Source organism: Myotis myotis, unplaced genomic scaffold (genome assembly GCF_014108235.1).
Source record: "Myotis myotis isolate mMyoMyo1 unplaced genomic scaffold, mMyoMyo1.p scaffold_m19_p_21, whole genome shotgun sequence".
Taxonomy (NCBI): domain Eukaryota; kingdom Metazoa; phylum Chordata; class Mammalia; order Chiroptera; family Vespertilionidae; genus Myotis; species Myotis myotis.
Genome location: NW_023416326.1, coordinates 14,919,197 through 14,936,470, shown reverse-complemented (window position 1 = coordinate 14,936,470; position 17,274 = coordinate 14,919,197). Strand labels below are relative to the sequence as shown.

Here is a 17,274-nt window from a genome sequence, read left to right as displayed (position 1 = left end):
GGTAAATATAAAATTCTAAGTTAGAAAAAATCAAATTTTTATCAATTTTCTTTATCCTTTAGCTAGAAGTATTTTGGAAACAAAGTGGCAGGTAATCTATTTTTATTTATTTATTCAGAAACAGTTTATAATCTCAAACTTTTACTGATATAATTATTTCTATTAAGCTTATGATAAAAACAGTATTATAGAGATATGAATTATACCATTTGGACAACTGTACATATAATATTTTATCATTCTAAAATAATAAATTACTGAAGGTTATAACTAGTAAGTATAATCTTACTAGTTACAAATAATGTACTTGTTTCTCTTTATGAAAACTTCCCAAGTTATTTTCAATATACTGATTTGAATATCTACTCTAGAGAATTTACAAACTATGTTGTAAAAAAACATAAAAGAGCCCTGGCCGGTTTGGCTTAGTGCATAGAGCGTCGGCCTGCAGACTGAAGGGTCCCAGGTTCGATTCCAGTCAGGGGCACATGCCCAGGTTGTGGGCTCAATCCCCAGTGGGGGGTGTGCAGGAGGCAGCCAATCAATGATTCCCTGTCATCATTGATGCTTCTATCTCTCTCTTCCTCTCCCTTCCTCTCTGAAATCAGTAAAAATTTTTTTTTTAAATAAAAGAAAGTTAAGCTACATGTTGACTTTTATAACCATTTTTTCCAACAATAAAAAAAAGGTACCTAATAACTTTAGTAGTTTGGTTACAGAAATTTATACGAACATTCCTAAAGCTTTGCGGCCAAAGCCAAAAGAAAGAAAATACAGAAAAGCAGGAGCAGCAGCACAGAGCATGCAGCCAGGGTAAGTGCATCACAGAGCTAAGCGCTGGGCAGCCACAGGCAGGGGGAGGGGAGGGCACCGATGCACGTCGCGCGCGGGAGCTCTTACACGTCTGCCTTTGCTAGCTGGAGTACAGGACGGAGAGCGCTTCAACAAAGAAAGGAGAAGACTACACGTTACACATATTACACACGTGACTCCCAACAACGGCCGCTGTCTCAACACGCACAGTATATAAACATACATATAAAGACACTTTTGTTAGGTTGAAAGGAATGTACTTTCCAGGAAAAACTGGAGGATAGAACAGTAAAGAAATGGCCGCTCGGACGAGGTCTGAGAGTGACATTAAGTTTTCACTGGACCTTGCACAAACAGTGACCATGAAATAACCCTCACCCAGGGAGGCCAACCTCCTGTCTGGGAAGAACAGTAAGAACCAGCAGGTAATGAGCATGTCAACGTGTTTTCAAGGTTATCAGTGGCATCTGTCAGTGATGCTGGCAGGTCGGCCCACGGGAGCTGCTATTTCTTCCTCCGGACACTGGAAGGAGGCACTCACTGTGTCCCGAAGAGCCAGCAGCAAGCCAGTCAGAGGCCTGCAGGCTCCCGCAGGGTTTTGTCTAGCAGTCCAGTCGGTCTTAAGTCTAAAGTGCCAGATTCAAACCTGGCTTTACCCCTCCATTATTATTCCTGGATGAACCTGTCTCGCCCTCCCTCCCAAAGCAAACATTAAACAGCTAAACCCCAACGCTAATATCTAATCTCTCCCCTCTCTTCCGTAATAATGGTAACAGCGAACGTTTACCATGTGTATCATATACAGAGATATTTTACCAAGTACTTTACCTATATGAACTCTTTTAATTCGCACAGAATTTAAAGTAGGTAATATGACCCCCATTTTAAATACAAAGGGAAGAGATGAACTTGCCACAGGCCACAAAACTGGTATGTGATGGAGCTAGGGTTCAAGCGTTCTCAGTCCCACTTCTCAGAAATGGTATACAACCACTGGCCATACTTCCAAGTCTCTCAATTCACTTACCAAGTTTTTGAAAATGAAATATTGAGCTTCACAAACATGAACCACCTCTACTCAGGCAATTTACTATCTTCACTTCAACCTACCATGGTGAGGGTTTGAATGTGCTCCGGTACTTAACAGAAAAAGGCATGGCAGGCCACCGACTGGCGGAGACATCAAACCATCGCAGTGTGAGAAAGGCGATAATAGAGATGCGTACAAAGTCTGTATGGGAGCCGTAGGAGGGATGTTCAAGGTTTTATGGGGCCCAGAGGAAGGACTTTATAAGCTGAGTCGACAGGAGTTATAGAAGATTTTAGAGAAAACTGCAAGGATAAGAAACCTCTCCAGAGGGCAGTCACATACTATTAGCATCACACACAACAACTCAATCGGTTTGGGCATAAAGAACAATCAAGATTTGTTTTATTCCTTAAAAATTCAAATGCCTAAGAGAAAGGAATCTACAGAATTGAATGTTATACTAAATATCTTGGATGCTGACCCCAAGCACGCCAAAGACTGAATACCATTATTCCAAACACCACTCTCCTATGACTCTGAGGACGGACTGAATGATAATTCTGGAAAGGCTGGTCATAGTTATAAACTATAAAGAGGAACAAGAGGTTTGTGCCATAAAATACAAATTAAAAATACACAGTATTTTTAAAAATAGCTTACTGATGGCCTTTGCCCTGGCAGGTAAAAATCCCTTTCCCATGGTAACGTGATTCGAAAATTCTGAAGGAAGACTTAGTGGCTCATATTGACTGAGACTAGAAGGCTGAGGGGTGAAGAGAAACTGAATTGATGGACAAGAAAGGAAGCTAAAGAGAACACAGGAAGGGCGGGGAAGGAGTCTATTAAGAATAAGGAAATAATGGGAGCATGAGTGTGTGTGTGGGGGAGGTTGGGGGTTAATGGGGGGGATGAGGACACATTTGTAATACCTTAACTAATAAGAAAAAAAAAAAAAAAAAAAAAAAAAAAAAAAGAATAAGGAAATAATAACCAATAGTACTGAGGGCATTACATACATTTTAAAAAACATTCTCAAACAACCAATGAGCAAAGAAAGGCTAGATAACTTGCTCCAAAGCATACACCTAGAAAAAGCAGCAGAGGCAGACTCCGAGTCCACTTATGCGCTCAGCCAGTAAACTGGGAGGAGAGCGCGTAGGGAGCAAGTGAGGGGAGACCCATGCCTTCTCAGAGCTGGAGCCTGAACCATGAACTTAAAGTTCAGCAGCTTTGCGAATCAACTCCCTTTTCTCTGTAACAGTTCCTCTGCACTGCTTTAAAAGCTGGCTGTACGTCTGAACGGAGTTTATGCTGAGCAACAGTAGGTGAGGAATAAGAAGGGCCGTCCTGGAGGGAACAGGGAAGCAGGAAACTGACTACAGCTGGGCGGTGGCGGTGGAGGCGGCATTGATAGCAGAGACAAGATGGGGGCTGGCGAGGTGCAGTGAGGTGTGCATTGCTGCAGGCTCGTCTGCTGAGAAGGGCTGCCCTATTTGCCAAAACATGACTCCTATGTTTTACATGCAAAGATTTTTGTGGGGCCAAGGGGATGTAGAGAAATTTGTCAGAAAGAAAAATGAAAATGATTTCCTAGTGGAAAGAACAAATTAAATAATTTATTCAAATTTCCAAGTCTTTTAAGATGAACTAGTAGCCCAGTGCACGAATCCGTGCACATTAAAAGGAAATTAATTAGAAGATTCATGCAGTAATTACATTACTGCAAAAAAGTACATGTCAAAAGAGTATATGTAACATAGTATTATAAAATTAAAACATGTGTGCGATTGGTGCCAGCAAGAGCTTTATATGTATTGCGCATGTGCGAGTCAACATTTATTTTTAACTTGCTAGTGCGCATCATATGTACCGGCCGGTCGGTCAGTCAGGCCACCTTTTATATATATATAGATGATATCTTTATGGAAATATTGAATATTTTCGTCTAATAAAATGTATACCAGGTTATAACATGAAATACTATTGTACATCAAAATAGTTCTCTTTTTCTGATACTGTAGAATTAGAATAATTATCTGTTTAAGAATAATAAAATACCAGGTAGTCTCCATTTAGAGTGCAAAGATGCATACTTTGATATAAATACTTCAAAGATATAAAAAAATCACTTTAAAAATAAGTTAAAAAATCTAGATCAAGGGTTTCCTTTAGTGGAAATATTCTTCTGAATACAGTAATTATATTTAAAAAAATGCAAAAATAAAACATTGAAAGAATTTCCCCTGGTTGATAAAATAGTTCTATGTACAACATTTGAATTTGAACCAGTTTTATTCCCTAGTTTCTGGAAAGACTGAATGTTTAACAGAATAATAAAATGCTTTATGACAAGGATTACTATGCCTTTTAATGTTGAATAAAGAGAATATATATGTCAGGTATTTCTGTAAAGAGAATGAAGGATAAATTATTAAATGTATAGAATTTAGGAGAGAAAATGATAATGCGGTCAATTTATAGTGCATATAGAACCTACTGAACTAAAATCCCTTTCTACATTAGAAGAGAAATTCTGTCAGCATTAAAAATGGATTTGTACTCAATTACTATGCTACTATAAACCTACAGAAAGATTTAATAAAACTTGCCACTTTTTCTGATTATACCACCAGAGGTTTACTTTTAAGTAATAGGGAAATTAAATAAAGTGCTGAAAAGAGATGGAGAATGTGAAATAGAAATCACCATGAAAAATAAAAATGAGCAGTTATTTATATATATCGTTCTCTACATATTGCGACAATTAAATAAGCATTCCAGTTTTTAGAACTGTTGCAAAGAATGAAAACATACAGATTCTTTGATGGCCAAAGAATTTTTCAAAGTACATTTTAATTATGTTTAATAGTGATAAACTCTTCATTACATTTAAGATAAAAAAAGAAACAAATTATGACCCACAAATAAAGTATCCAGTGTAATATTTCTAAAACTAACTACATTAGACAAATTCTTCATATCAATTCACTGATCTCTTTTACTGAAGGATTCATTGGTTTGAAAATCAGACTTACGTCATCCAAAAAATCAATCAGTGAAGATGAGGAAGAAGAAAAGGAATCCTATTTAACGAATACAGCAATAAAAAAAATAGAAAATATGGATGAAGCAATTTAGTAAGAACAAATAATAAATCAAAAAATTTGTAAAACAATTGAAAGGCAAATGACATTAATTCAAATAAATAAATGAAAAAAGCAGTCACTGTCATTGTTTCCCAAGAAACTTAGAAATTCATTAATTACTTTTTAAAGAGTGATTCTTTATCCCTTTCCCAAAGAAATGAAATACAGTTCATCTACTGTGCCCAAAATGTAACAAAATGAAGCCCTGGGCCAGGCGATAATCAAATTCCGTGTGAGCATGTTAAAGGCAGCGACTGAAAGAAAGAAGCACTCTCTGCTTCTACTAGTTCCCACCAGAATGTAGCTCTGAGGTGGGTGGGACTCTCTCTGCTCACTGTCCCGGGCACCTAGAATGGTGACTTGCACAGAGATGTAGGATTACTCACTGAATAAAGATATAATCATCAACTTGAATTTTCTGAGGCTAAAATATACTTTATAAAGACTTTTAAAGCAAAAATTAAGTACCAAAGAATGATAAAGAGCCATATAATCACTGTTTCGTTAATATGGAATCTGCCTAATACACTCTATGTCATACTTTTTCTTTAAAAACTGCATTAATTTGGAACTGGAACCAGCACTGTCCTACTGTGAGCTTGGACATTTTCAACTGCTTTTTACTATAGCTCTATACTTGGGCGAAAAGAGAAGAGTCAACATGACTTCAAAAGTCAGGATGTGTTCTGCACTTACTGCTCCTCAGGGGAAGAGATGAAACTGCTTTTCCATTTACGCCTCTCCTCCTATGTAGACCTTTCTTTCATGTTTTCTTAAATATAAAAGTGATTGCAGTTTCCGTAAGAATGCTTTACAATATCTAAGAGTCTAGGTCCTCTTCTGTGGGATGCAATACTAGTTTATTACAAGTAGATTTTAAATCACAAAGCGATTTTTAAATTGACCCAAAGAATATCTGAAAAGCTTAATACTTACGTCAAATTGATCCAGAGCATCGGTAGGCGTATTCAAAAATGCCAAGAAAGAGCGCTGTGAGTCTCGGCGCTCTACACCTAGAAGACAGCGGCAGCTCTCCTTAAACTAGAATAAACTGATTTTCACGGACAGCCTTTCCTGCCTGAGCCTATTAAAAGCTGTTCGCAAACGACGGTACTTTAAAGCTGCATGTATTAACCCGACATATTGAAAAAACCAAATTACACTAACTGTTTCTTGGAATATCAGTTAACAGTTAAATTATATCATTCTCCATGAAACACTTGTTTCTTGACTTAGTTCTTCAATATCTTTCTTTTCCCGTATAGTACATTATAAAAACACATTACATTTTTTGATAGATTTGAGAGATTTTTCAATATAGAGCCCTGATTATGTCTGAGTTTTCTAAGATAATTTATCACCAAACAAGGTTTCGGTTTTGAAGTATTCTTAGCAAACATATAGTATGCACTAACAAGTAATCTTTTATAAGAAAACAATGCAGTGATGAAACCAATGTGTTTAGTTATGGAATAAACTTTTGTCAATCTGATTGCAGGTATTGTTTTGTTGACAGAATGATGAAATCTCTTGGCTATGGCATTAACTTTAAATGCATAATTTCCAAAATAAGCTTTAAAATATACATAAATTTATAAATACTAAGGAGAGAAAAAATTAAGTACATATTTTTATTTCCATATTCTCAAGAATTGACATTAATTAATTTGTGTGCTTTTCAGATTACAGTGGGGCCTTGACTTACGAGTGTCCCGACTAGCGAGTTTTTTGAGATACCAGCTGTCTCTCGGCGATTTTTTGCTTTGAGTTGACAGAGTAATTTGAGTTAACGAGCTCCTTAACTAGCTCGGTCTCGGAACGAATTAAACTCCTAAGTCAAGGCCCCACTGTACTCTGTAATAATATACTATAGTTCCCAGATAAGGCAGTATGTTCAGAATTCATTGTCAATAAATTTTATTGAAAGCCTATTATGTGCTGTCCACCTAGACACTGGGAATATAATAGTAAATTAAGCAGAAAAAAAGAACCTTGCCCTCATTATGTAAATATTACATTATATTGTTTAAGTAGTATAGTACATTATGTTACAATATACCGTCCTGCCTTCTCTTTCCTTTCCTCTCTAAAGAATACAGCCCTGCTTGACTCTCATTCAGCAGGATGCCTTCCAAATCTGAGTTTCTAATTCACTTTTTCTGGGTTCCTTCCTTCTTTGTCCACTAGGACATCCTATGAACCCACATGGATTGCACATCTACTACTTTTAATGGCCTTTCCACGCTAACTCCTTTAATGTGATTACCTTGTTCTTCCACAATTCTAAGCAGATGCAGAGACCCAACTATTTGTCATCAGTGTGTGTCACGGGGCTGCAAAGTGCAGGGAAGCACACGACATAACACAGAGCCCACTAACCGGGTTGGGATTAGGTCAGGAATACTGACTTTGTCAGGAAAACGAATTTCTCGTTATTGCATAGAAGAGACCCTGTCATTAAAAACATTCTGAATTTCTTTTTATTAATTTTTTACCTTCTGAATGCCCATATTATGGAAAGAAAGTTTAAGAAGTTCATGTAATATAGCTACCAAACACTGTGTTGCTTTTCACATTAACGGAAAAAATGCGTAAGTAATTACTGTTTTAAGAAAATGGGAATAAATCCTGGGAAATTCCTCAGGGCAAGCAATTTAAGAGTCAAATATGGAAGAAGACACTGAAATGCCAAAATAATTTTTATCTTTGAATTGCTCTTTTAATACTGGATTAGATTAAGCTTTAGTTATTTCATACATTCTTTCTTCAACTACCCTGGGAGAAGAATAGAAAGTATAAGATACCTTTTTCCAATCACAAAAATATTATTCGTGAAGCAGGCACTGAAAAAATAGTTAAATTTATGACAAGGTGAGTTCTATTAAAATCAAATCTCTAAACAATGTATATTAAGTAAAACAAAAAGACTCAGACACCAAACTACCAAATATGTGTGTATCTCACTCACACTCACACACACACGCACACACACCTATAAATGGATCCCAAGAGCCATATAGGGATGCCAGACTGCTAGGGTGAACAATTCTTCCACCTACACAATAAGCTGGTCCTTGTGTAATAAAAATACATTCATAGCAGAATATTAAGTCCTGATTGATACAAAAACATTCCCATACCCTTTTCAGATCTAAGCTCTTCGGTGTCCTTGATCAGCTGTTCGATTTCTGATAGCAGTTCCAAGTTCTTCTTCTCTGAATCTTTTAGTTTACTTAAAAAGAGGAAAAAGGGAAAATGTCATTATTTTCATTGTTGGTTAGTGAGCCTTCATTTACTTGGTTGGACTCACTTGGTTTGACTGCTGTCAGTCATGCTATATTAGGGAAATGCAAACCACTAGGAAGCAAATCCAGCGGTCATCTACTCTTGCGTAAGTAACGTTTTACGGGAACACAGCTGGACTCCCTTGGTTATACACTGTTTATGGCGTCCCTGGCCATAAACAGTAGACAGTGACTATATGATCCCAAAATATTTACCCTCCGGCCTTTTCTAGAAAAAGTTGCTGACCCGAGTTAAATATTAAACTTTAAAATGTCATAAAAGAAAAAGTTAATTTTTGAATTCTGTTAGAATTTAATAGAACTCACCTTGTCATAAATTTATTTTTTATTATTTTAAAAATATATTTTATTGATTTTTTACAGAGAGGAAGGGAGAGGGATAGAGAGTCAGAAACATTGATGAGAGAGAAACATCGATCAGCCGCCTCCTGCACACTCCCCACTGGGTATGTGCCTGCAACCAAGGTACATGCCTTTGACCGGAATCGAACCTGGGACCCCTGAGTCCACAGGCCAACGCTCTATCCACTGAGCCAAACCGGTTAGGGCACCTTGTCATAAATTTAATAGAACTCACCTTGTTATAAATTTTTATAGAGAACCATGAAAAGAGCATAAATATGTTTATAATTTTCAGCCTGACTCATAGCCCTGGTTTATGAACAAACTACTATGTCCCAGGCATAAGAAGAAACTCAGTTGTTCCAGATTACAACGCAGAGAGTGACACTCAGTGGTTTTCTTTAACTGCTTGAATCTTTACGAGGCCCAGTATAAATCCCACCTGATGAATGGCTGTGTGTCTCTTGGATGCAGTCCTGCTGGCCCAACTCAGCCACCTCCCCTCGCCTTCCTCAGCCTGGAGGCTGGCTTGTCTATTATCTCCCAGGGAAGAAGGAAGAGCTTCCCACACGGGCCCACACTGCTACGATGCTACTGGATGTTTCCTACTCTGCTTGGCTTTTTTGAGCTTTGGGAGCTGTTTCTTTGGTCTTAATCTGTGTTTTCAGGCGTTCGTCCTCCTTGGCAACATTCTGGAGGCACAATCCTGAGGTTCAGCTCGATTTTCCCATCCTCTCTGCACCTTCCCAAGGGGCAGGGTGACACTGTTTCCAGTGGGTGCAGTCTGTAGGTGGCACACTGGTGCTGCAATGTGCTGGGTTCATCGCATATTTTCTGTCAGAGCTCCCTGACCACATATTGAAGGTTTCCAAGAATATTTTTGGATTCTCTTCACTTAAAAAGTGGTTTCTTTACAGTTTACTCCAGGCAATGAAAGAGAATGTGTGTTGAGGAAATGGCATAGTGATCCTGGGAGGGGAAGCCAGGGTACAGAGCACTGACTGGCATGTCCTTCCTCCCACAGCTGGCACTAAGGAAGGAAGTGGAGGACCCTGCAATGTGTCTCTCGTTCCAGTCCCTGCTGCGAGGGCTCTTGACTTCCTTGTCTCTGAGCCTAGATCTAGGCTCGGGCCAACCAGTAGGTTTCCTCCCTGGCTCTCTTCTCCTTGAAGCAGCCAGTGACCTGGACCCACTTTTGGACTTCTGTGTGTGTGTTGTTGTTTTTTAACTTTTAGCAGGACTTGGCACAAGGCTATTTATATATGTTCTGATCTTTTCATGGATTTTAATGTTCTCTCTTTAATAGCAAAGAGAGCTAACTCTAATAAGCTCCTACTATGTACCACCCCACTTTCCACATTCAACATGTAATCCAGATGCCGAACTCTTTCTCTTGATGGAAGTGTGTGTGGGGTGTGGAGACTTGGGGGGTTACAGTGATCTGTGCAATCAGCCCTACTGGTAGCCAGCTGGACATCTGCACATGGGTTCTCTTTGCAGCCCCACTGTCCACACTAACGGGGCCCCAGTCTGCTACTGATGGGGGTAAAGAAGTTCTGTTCTTCACCTTCCGGAGTCATGAGGCAGGTTCTATCAGTTCTTTGTTTCCAATCCACCACGATGGAATCTGCGTCCTACAGCATTGGGGGCAGGGGCGCGGGGGGGGGGGGGGGGGGCGGGGGGGCGGGGCTGCCCGCTCTCCTGGGTTGGGTAGAGATGCACTTTCCTCAGCTGGAGGCAGGGCCAGGAGGGGGGAGGACACGCCTCTCCCTCACACTGAAACAGGCTCCCCCAGGCCCTTTTCTCTTCTTATTTAACAGCTCTTTATGCTGGGATCGAATTCATATTCTCCAGAAAAAGCTTTTTCTTTTTTCCATTTTCAAGTCACACTAGCACATTTAAGTAAAACACTCTTAATTTATATCTAGATTATTTATATCAAGGCTTTATAATTCAACTGGGCTGCCATTTATCTGGCCTCTGAGTTTATTCAAAACATTAATGACTACAGTTTAAAGACTAAGGCTTCACACCATTCAAAACTGAATTTATGGGACTATATTTCTTTTCATGACTGAACACTTTGGAGTCTCCAAAAGAAATTTTTTAAAATCTTCATTTTAAGAACTTTCTATTGTTCCTCTATGTCACCTACACTAACTTGCTCTCAAACCATGTTTATATCCAGTCCAATTATGATTTTCACTTGACCATTTATTTATTCAGAATACAAATTGGTCTACTGTTGTGATAAGAACTGAGGGAATGTATTCATAGCTAACTTTCCCAGAGACTGTGGGGATATACTTGTTTTTATACCCATAAAAGAACATGAACAGTAATTAAAATATATCATATCATTATAAAATTTACCATCAACAGAACCTTCATTTGTAAAAGATTTATGGCCAGAATTTTCAGATGACTGTATTTTGTTCTGACCACATGTTGCATTTTAATGTTAATATGATGTTCTTGAACATGAGAGAAGTGGGGATTTAATGGAATAAAATATGAAAGTCAATTAAATTTTACAAATCAGGGGAAGAGTAAATAAGAGAATATTAATTGGTACTATCCATTCCACTTTACGGGCAAGTCTGAGGAAACAAGGCTGTATTAAAATTCCACCACTGCAGAAAAGGTTTGAGAGCATCTAGTCATTTTCAAATCTTCATAACCATTTCTGGGTCATCACTTTAAAGAAAAAGTCATAGGAAACTAAACATGTAACTTCTCTCCAAATACTTTTGGTCCAACGTAGAAGTTATTCCAGTAGGACCATATTATTCAGTCTTACCATTCTGTTATGATGTTAGATGCTTTAACTTTATTTAGCTCTTCTTGGATGGCCTGTTTGGCTCTTATTTCTGCGTCCAGAGCTGACTGTAACTCCAGTCTAGCTGACATATCCAGTTTCGCAAAACGACGCATTTTCCAGGGCATATCCTATGAAATAATATGACTGTTTTTAGCTCTATTCTATTTTTTACATTCAAATTTAGTAATCCAAGTGAAGTTGGAAACTACTTAAAAGTATTATCTTTCTCTAATAAAACAGAATAAGCACATTGCTTGTGAAAACATATTTTTCATTAAATTCAGAAACAACTGTAGACTCAAAAATAAGTAAGTTTTTTTTTACAGTTGTTGTCAATACTAACTAGCCATGCAAACTTTAGTTAAGCAGCTATGTGTTAAGATTTCCTAAACTGGAAAAGACCTGGACTGACTGACTTCTCATGGAAAACTTCACAGTCGGCTAAAGCCCAGACAAACTGGTGAAAGCGCTCAGGTTCATCAGTGTTTCTGAGCTCCCTGCCTGCGTTCGGGCGAGTCTCTGTGCAGAACGGCCGCTTACTGTTGCTCGTGTGCCCAAGCTGGAGTTTCTTAATGCTTCCAACTCCTCAGTCATTTTCGAAGCTAAGGCCTGAAGGTATCCTCGTGCGTCCTTCTCATCACTGACCCTAAAATGCATATAAAGACAGAGATAAAGCACAACATTAAACAGAAAGAAAAACTTATTTTAAAGCATCACAAAGAAATAAGTGAAAAGTGACAGAAATTTAAAGATGTCCTCACATACCTTCTTTCTAAAGTTCTACCAGAGCACCACTGCATGTCGACAAGTGGGGAAATGTCCACTGGACAAATGAAAGCTGGCCGTGTTTAGTTAAGTCCAAATTACTCCTCCCTCATAAATCCCTAAAACTTCACCCATAAACCACAGAAGTAACACTCTTTTAATCTAACGTTAACCCCCTCTCATGATTTCCAAAAAATATTAAGATTTCTCATTAATTGGATTCTGCCATTTTATGCTATATAAAAACATAACACACCATTCTTATAATTGAAATATGTGTATTTAGAAACTTATTAAAAAACATATTCTGCAAAAATCAAAGTTGTATTGTAATAAAGTTCTTCTGTTTTCTAAAATGGTAAGTAAAATAACCAACGAAAAAAGATTAAAGGTTACTAAAACTCAGTTTATATTTATGCTGATGCAAGTATTATAACTTTAGGTAGAAATATTTTCAAATTTTATTTAATAAAACATATCCCACCCCAGCCAGTGTGGCTCAGTGGTCAAGCATCAGCCTATGTACCAGGAGGTCAGGGTTTGATTCCCAACCAGGGCACATGTCTGGGTTGGGGGCTCGATCCCCACTAGGGTGTGTGCAGGAGGCAGCCGATCAATTGTTCTCTCACATCATTGATGTTTCTCTCTCTCTCTCCCCCTCTCCCTTCCTCTCTGAAACAAGTAAAAATATTAAAAAATAATAAAAGAGAAAATAAAACAAATTCCACATGCTAGAATTTGTCAAGAGAAAGTCTGCTTTTTGTTACATCTCCTCCCAAACAAGGGAAGAAGAGGGTCAAGGGGTGCCAGTGTATGAAAATCTACAAAAGGTCCTGTTCTCAGGAATGAAAATTATCTGTACACAGACAGCTATAATTCCACACAGAAAAACGTTGACATTTGCAATGCTCAGCAGTATATTCTAACACACTATTTACTTTGTGCAGGGTGGTTGTTTTCAAAGAGAAAATACAGGCCACTGAACAGCTATGAGGAAAGTATATTTCAGGGAAATTAACACGTACCTGTGATGCGTACAGCACACGAATTTAAATCTTAACCCTTATTTTAGCGCCCTTAGAATTCAGACTCCCGAGTAGTCAGGGGATGATTCATGTCCCAGACGGGATGGAGTGGGATAGTGCAAGACTTCATTACACCAGAATAGTGCCCCTCTTAAAGCTTATGAATTGTTTATTTCTGGAATTTTCCTTTTAATATTTTCAGGCTGTGGTTGACTACGGGTAAGTGAAATCACGGAAAGCAAAATTGCAGATAAGTGGGGACTACTGAATATTACAAGTTTCCGAAACTGTTTGCATTGCTTCATCTTGACTATCCCACGCTACACACTGAAAATAGCTGAGACTCCTGACCTTCATAGCCTTGGGTAGAGTATATCAGAGTGATTTTCAAGTAGGTGAGAACTCTGAGGACAAGGAGTATATCTTTTTCTTTTAGCCTGTTAAGTATTTAATAATTTGTTTTTTAATACACGACCATTTTTAAATATCAGCTTTTAAGCAAAGTGACTTCTTTGTATTCCTGATTTCTTTTGCACATTTCACTTGAATAGGAAAAACGTAAAATGAGCAATTTGTGGGATTACATAAAAACTTTCACTTTCATCCTGTCTACACTGAGGCTGCCTTCCTTTCCCAGGCCCACTGCCCACCCCACCCGCACCCGTCACGCAGGCTCCGGAGACCAGTGGGCTAGGAGCTCAGGCTCTGGCCGGGTCAGCTTTGTCTTCTATGAAGGCATTTTCAGCAATACCTTAATAACAAATCTGATTAAAGAATAATGGAATTACAAATAAATAGTTGTAATATTTTTATATAAGCTTGGCTAATGATTAAAATGATTTTGCTTCAGAAATGTAGACTTGCCCTAGCCAGTTTGGCTCAGTGGATAGAGCATCTGCCTGCGGACCAAAGGGTCCCGGGATCGATTCTGGTCAAAGGCACGTATCTCGGCTGGGTTGCAGGTTCCTTCCAACCCTGGTCAGGGCGCCTGCAGGAGGCAACCAATCGATGTGTTTCTCTCACATTGATATTGCTCTCTGTCTTTACCTCTGTCACCCTCTCTAAACACCAATGGAAAAATATCCTCGGGTGAGGATTAAAAATAATGACAATTTTTAAAAAAAGAAAAATAAAAGAAATGCAGACTTGATGACTAGGACATAAATTAAACATTAATAAACTATTTAACTGTATTGCTTGGAACACAACCAGATTTCCACAACTGGGACATTTTCCTTTAGATAGTCACTGAATAATCACATTATTAAGCTCAACATAAGTTAACATAACAGATCCACAGTTAAGCCAATATCATGATACTTGAGTCATTTGGGTAAGATTTCTTAAAAGAGTGTTTATTCACTTTTGATTTTAAGGATATTAACCTGGTATAAGGAAAATGGGGAAAAATGCTTAAAGAACCAAAATAAGAGCACAAGAAACTAAAATTTCTACTGAATGATTGGTCTATAAATATGTGAAGAAACGAGTTAAATTAAATATCCATGATTTATCAAAAAGTAAAAAAACTAAAAAATAAATATAAAAAGTTAAACTATTTTTATTAGAAAATAAAGTCCCCATTTGCTTCCACTTTTCTCATGTATTAAAAATATATACAGCCGAAACCGGTTTGGCTCAGTGGATAGAGCGTCGGCCTGCGGACTGAAAGGTCCCAGGTTCGATTCCGGTCAAGGGCATGTACCTGGGTTGTGGGCATATCCCCAGTGGGAGATGTGCAGGAGGCAGCTGATCGATGTTTCTCTCTCATCGATGTTTCTAACTCTCTATCTCTCTCCCTTCCTCTCTGTGAAAAATCAATAAAATATATTTAAAAAAAAATATATATATATACAAATACTAGAATAATTATTTTAATGAGTGAATTAATATGAAGGTTACTAAGGTAAATTATTCCACATGAAATCCAAAAAGCTTAAAGAGCAGTTGCTAAAATTAAACTGGACCCACATAGGTTTGTAAGATGCCATGGTGAGCCAATCTGTTATAATACGGAGGACGGTGCTAGTGCATCTTCAGTCTCTGAGTGTTCCTCCAGGCTTTCTGTTTCTTAAATAACCATAAATACAGCAATTTTGATCTTAGAAAGGAACATCTATAGCTAGTGAATGACTTTCTTCTATCCTTTAAGGACCAACTGTCTTAGGAGAAAAAAACCCAGTTTCTTTTCTTGGAAAGAAACACCGTGTTTCAATGATGCTGTGTAAAGCTGACGTGGGTATCTGTTGGAGTTAGGGAACGGAATGGAAAACACGGCAGAACACAAATCAGTAATAACATCAGTAATAAAACTATGCTTTTAGAGTAACATTTTTTCATAGCAAAAACTAAGGTAACGTGTGAAGTCACCTCCCGGAATTCATGCCGACGTGAGCTATGTCCACCATCACCCCCAAAGCCACTGAAGGGTGCTCACCACTGAATGATCTCTGTGATTTGGGCTTCCCAATGCGCCACTGATTCCTTCTTGTCTGCGAGGTCTTTTACTTCTTCCTCCAGCTGCCGGTTGCGTACACTTAGGTTCTCATACAGAGCGGTGAGCTGAAAGGCGTTTCAAGACACGTGACTTTTAGGACCAGGAACTCAAGGTACTCAGATGCCTCTTGTTCAATCTTAAATTCACCATATTCCACTCAAAAATGCTTGTCTTACTGACCCCTCACTATTACCCCTCTGGTCACGGGTTTGGAAACATCAATTACTCTCTGAAGTCTCCCTCTGCCTTTGCTTTCCCCCCTTTCTCCCTACATTGAATTGATTCCATTTGTGAACATTCTCCATTTGCCAGAAGAACTCTCCAATTCTGCCAGAAACAACGTCTCTCTCTCTCTCTTTTTTTTTTTTGGTCTGAAAATGTCTGTCATCCTCTTTTTAAAAATTCTTTATTGTTTAAAGTATTATATATGTCTCCTTTTCCCTCCACTGACCTTTCCTGGTCGTTCCCACCCCTCCCCCCAGCACATGCTCTCAGCCTCCCACTGTCTGTGTCCACCGTTTATGCTTATATGCATGCATACGAGTCCTTTGGTTGCTATCTCACCCCTCCCCCACCTTCCCTCTGAAGTTGGATGGTCTGTATGATGCTTCTATTCATCCTCTTTTTAAAAAAAGTATAACAATTATAAGCACATATAAGAATGGATGTATAGTATAAGTGAGCCCATCATCCATGTTCAACAATTAATCGCACTCAATGTCAGTGTTAATTCATCTGTACTCCTGTTTTCTTACCCATCCTCCTGTATTATTTTGAAGCAAGTACCAGACATCATATTTTATCTATATACATTTCTGTGTATAGAAAGCTCTAGAAAACAGGCTCTCTTTAAATATAACCATAATATTATTTTTAACAAATTTAACAAATTTCTTGATATCATCACATAGGTAGTAACTGTTCAAAAAGTTATCCCCAAATATCAAAAAACTTAAGTTTGTTAAATTAAGTCATGACACCAACAGTAAACATAGCTTAATGAGGTTGCTGGGTCTTCCAAGTCTCGTATTTATAGGTTCCTAGCTCAGTCCATTCAGGCTGCTATAACAGAGTATCAGAGACTGGATTACATTTTTTCATGCTATAGGAATACTTCCTACAATACTCATCCGCAGAAAGGCATTGGGGAGGTAAGAAGGCAGCCAAGACTTTACTGACCAAGATTCTATAGAGAGAAGGACAGAGATGAGCCCAACCCACTAACACGGTGTCTCCCCACTGGACTGGACATTCCTTAAATGACCTCAGCAAGGCTCTGTCTTCCTCTGGCTAATTCCAAGAGCCCTGAAGTGACTGTTTTTGGTAAGTGTGCACTTTGACCAGTGGGAGGATTCATCAACTCTTCATGCTAGCAGAGCCACAAGTCCACCAGCTGTTTCTGAGACTGTTTTCTGCAGATGCAGTGTCTTCACTAATTCCTGCAACACATCTTTTTTTAAAATTTTTTTATTACCATTGTTTTTGACAGCCCTTCCAAGTAATTTGTGGTTGGGGTTTTGGTGGGAGATT

General features: G+C 38.4%; 1 protein-coding gene across 10 annotated transcripts in view; it reads right to left on the bottom strand.

Moving 5' to 3' along the window:
• CDC42BPA (CDC42 binding protein kinase alpha) overlaps positions 1-17,274 on the bottom strand; it is a 197,622-nt gene that overhangs the window by 44,021 nt on the left and 136,327 nt on the right. For 4 of the 10 annotated variants that reach the window (XR_004975057.1, XM_036355002.1, XM_036355004.1 and 1 more), the window contains exons 17-22: positions 15,685-15,809; positions 11,998-12,103; positions 11,437-11,585; positions 8,130-8,221; positions 5,926-6,002; positions 4,879-4,926 (exon numbers count right to left, since the gene is read on the bottom strand). Coding sequence is in view for 9 of the 10 variants with exons in the window: in XM_036355002.1 (XP_036210895.1) it covers positions 4,879-4,926; positions 5,926-6,002; positions 8,130-8,221; positions 11,437-11,585; positions 11,998-12,103; positions 15,685-15,809 (597 nt within the window). In the remaining variant the exon portion in view is untranslated. Of the gene's footprint in view, positions 1-900; positions 940-4,878; positions 4,927-5,925; positions 6,003-8,129; positions 8,222-11,436; positions 11,586-11,997; positions 12,104-15,684; positions 15,810-17,274 lie in introns of all 10 variants that reach the window. The other 6 variants (XM_036355003.1, XM_036355006.1, XM_036355009.1 and 3 more) reach the window with 2 other exon arrangements.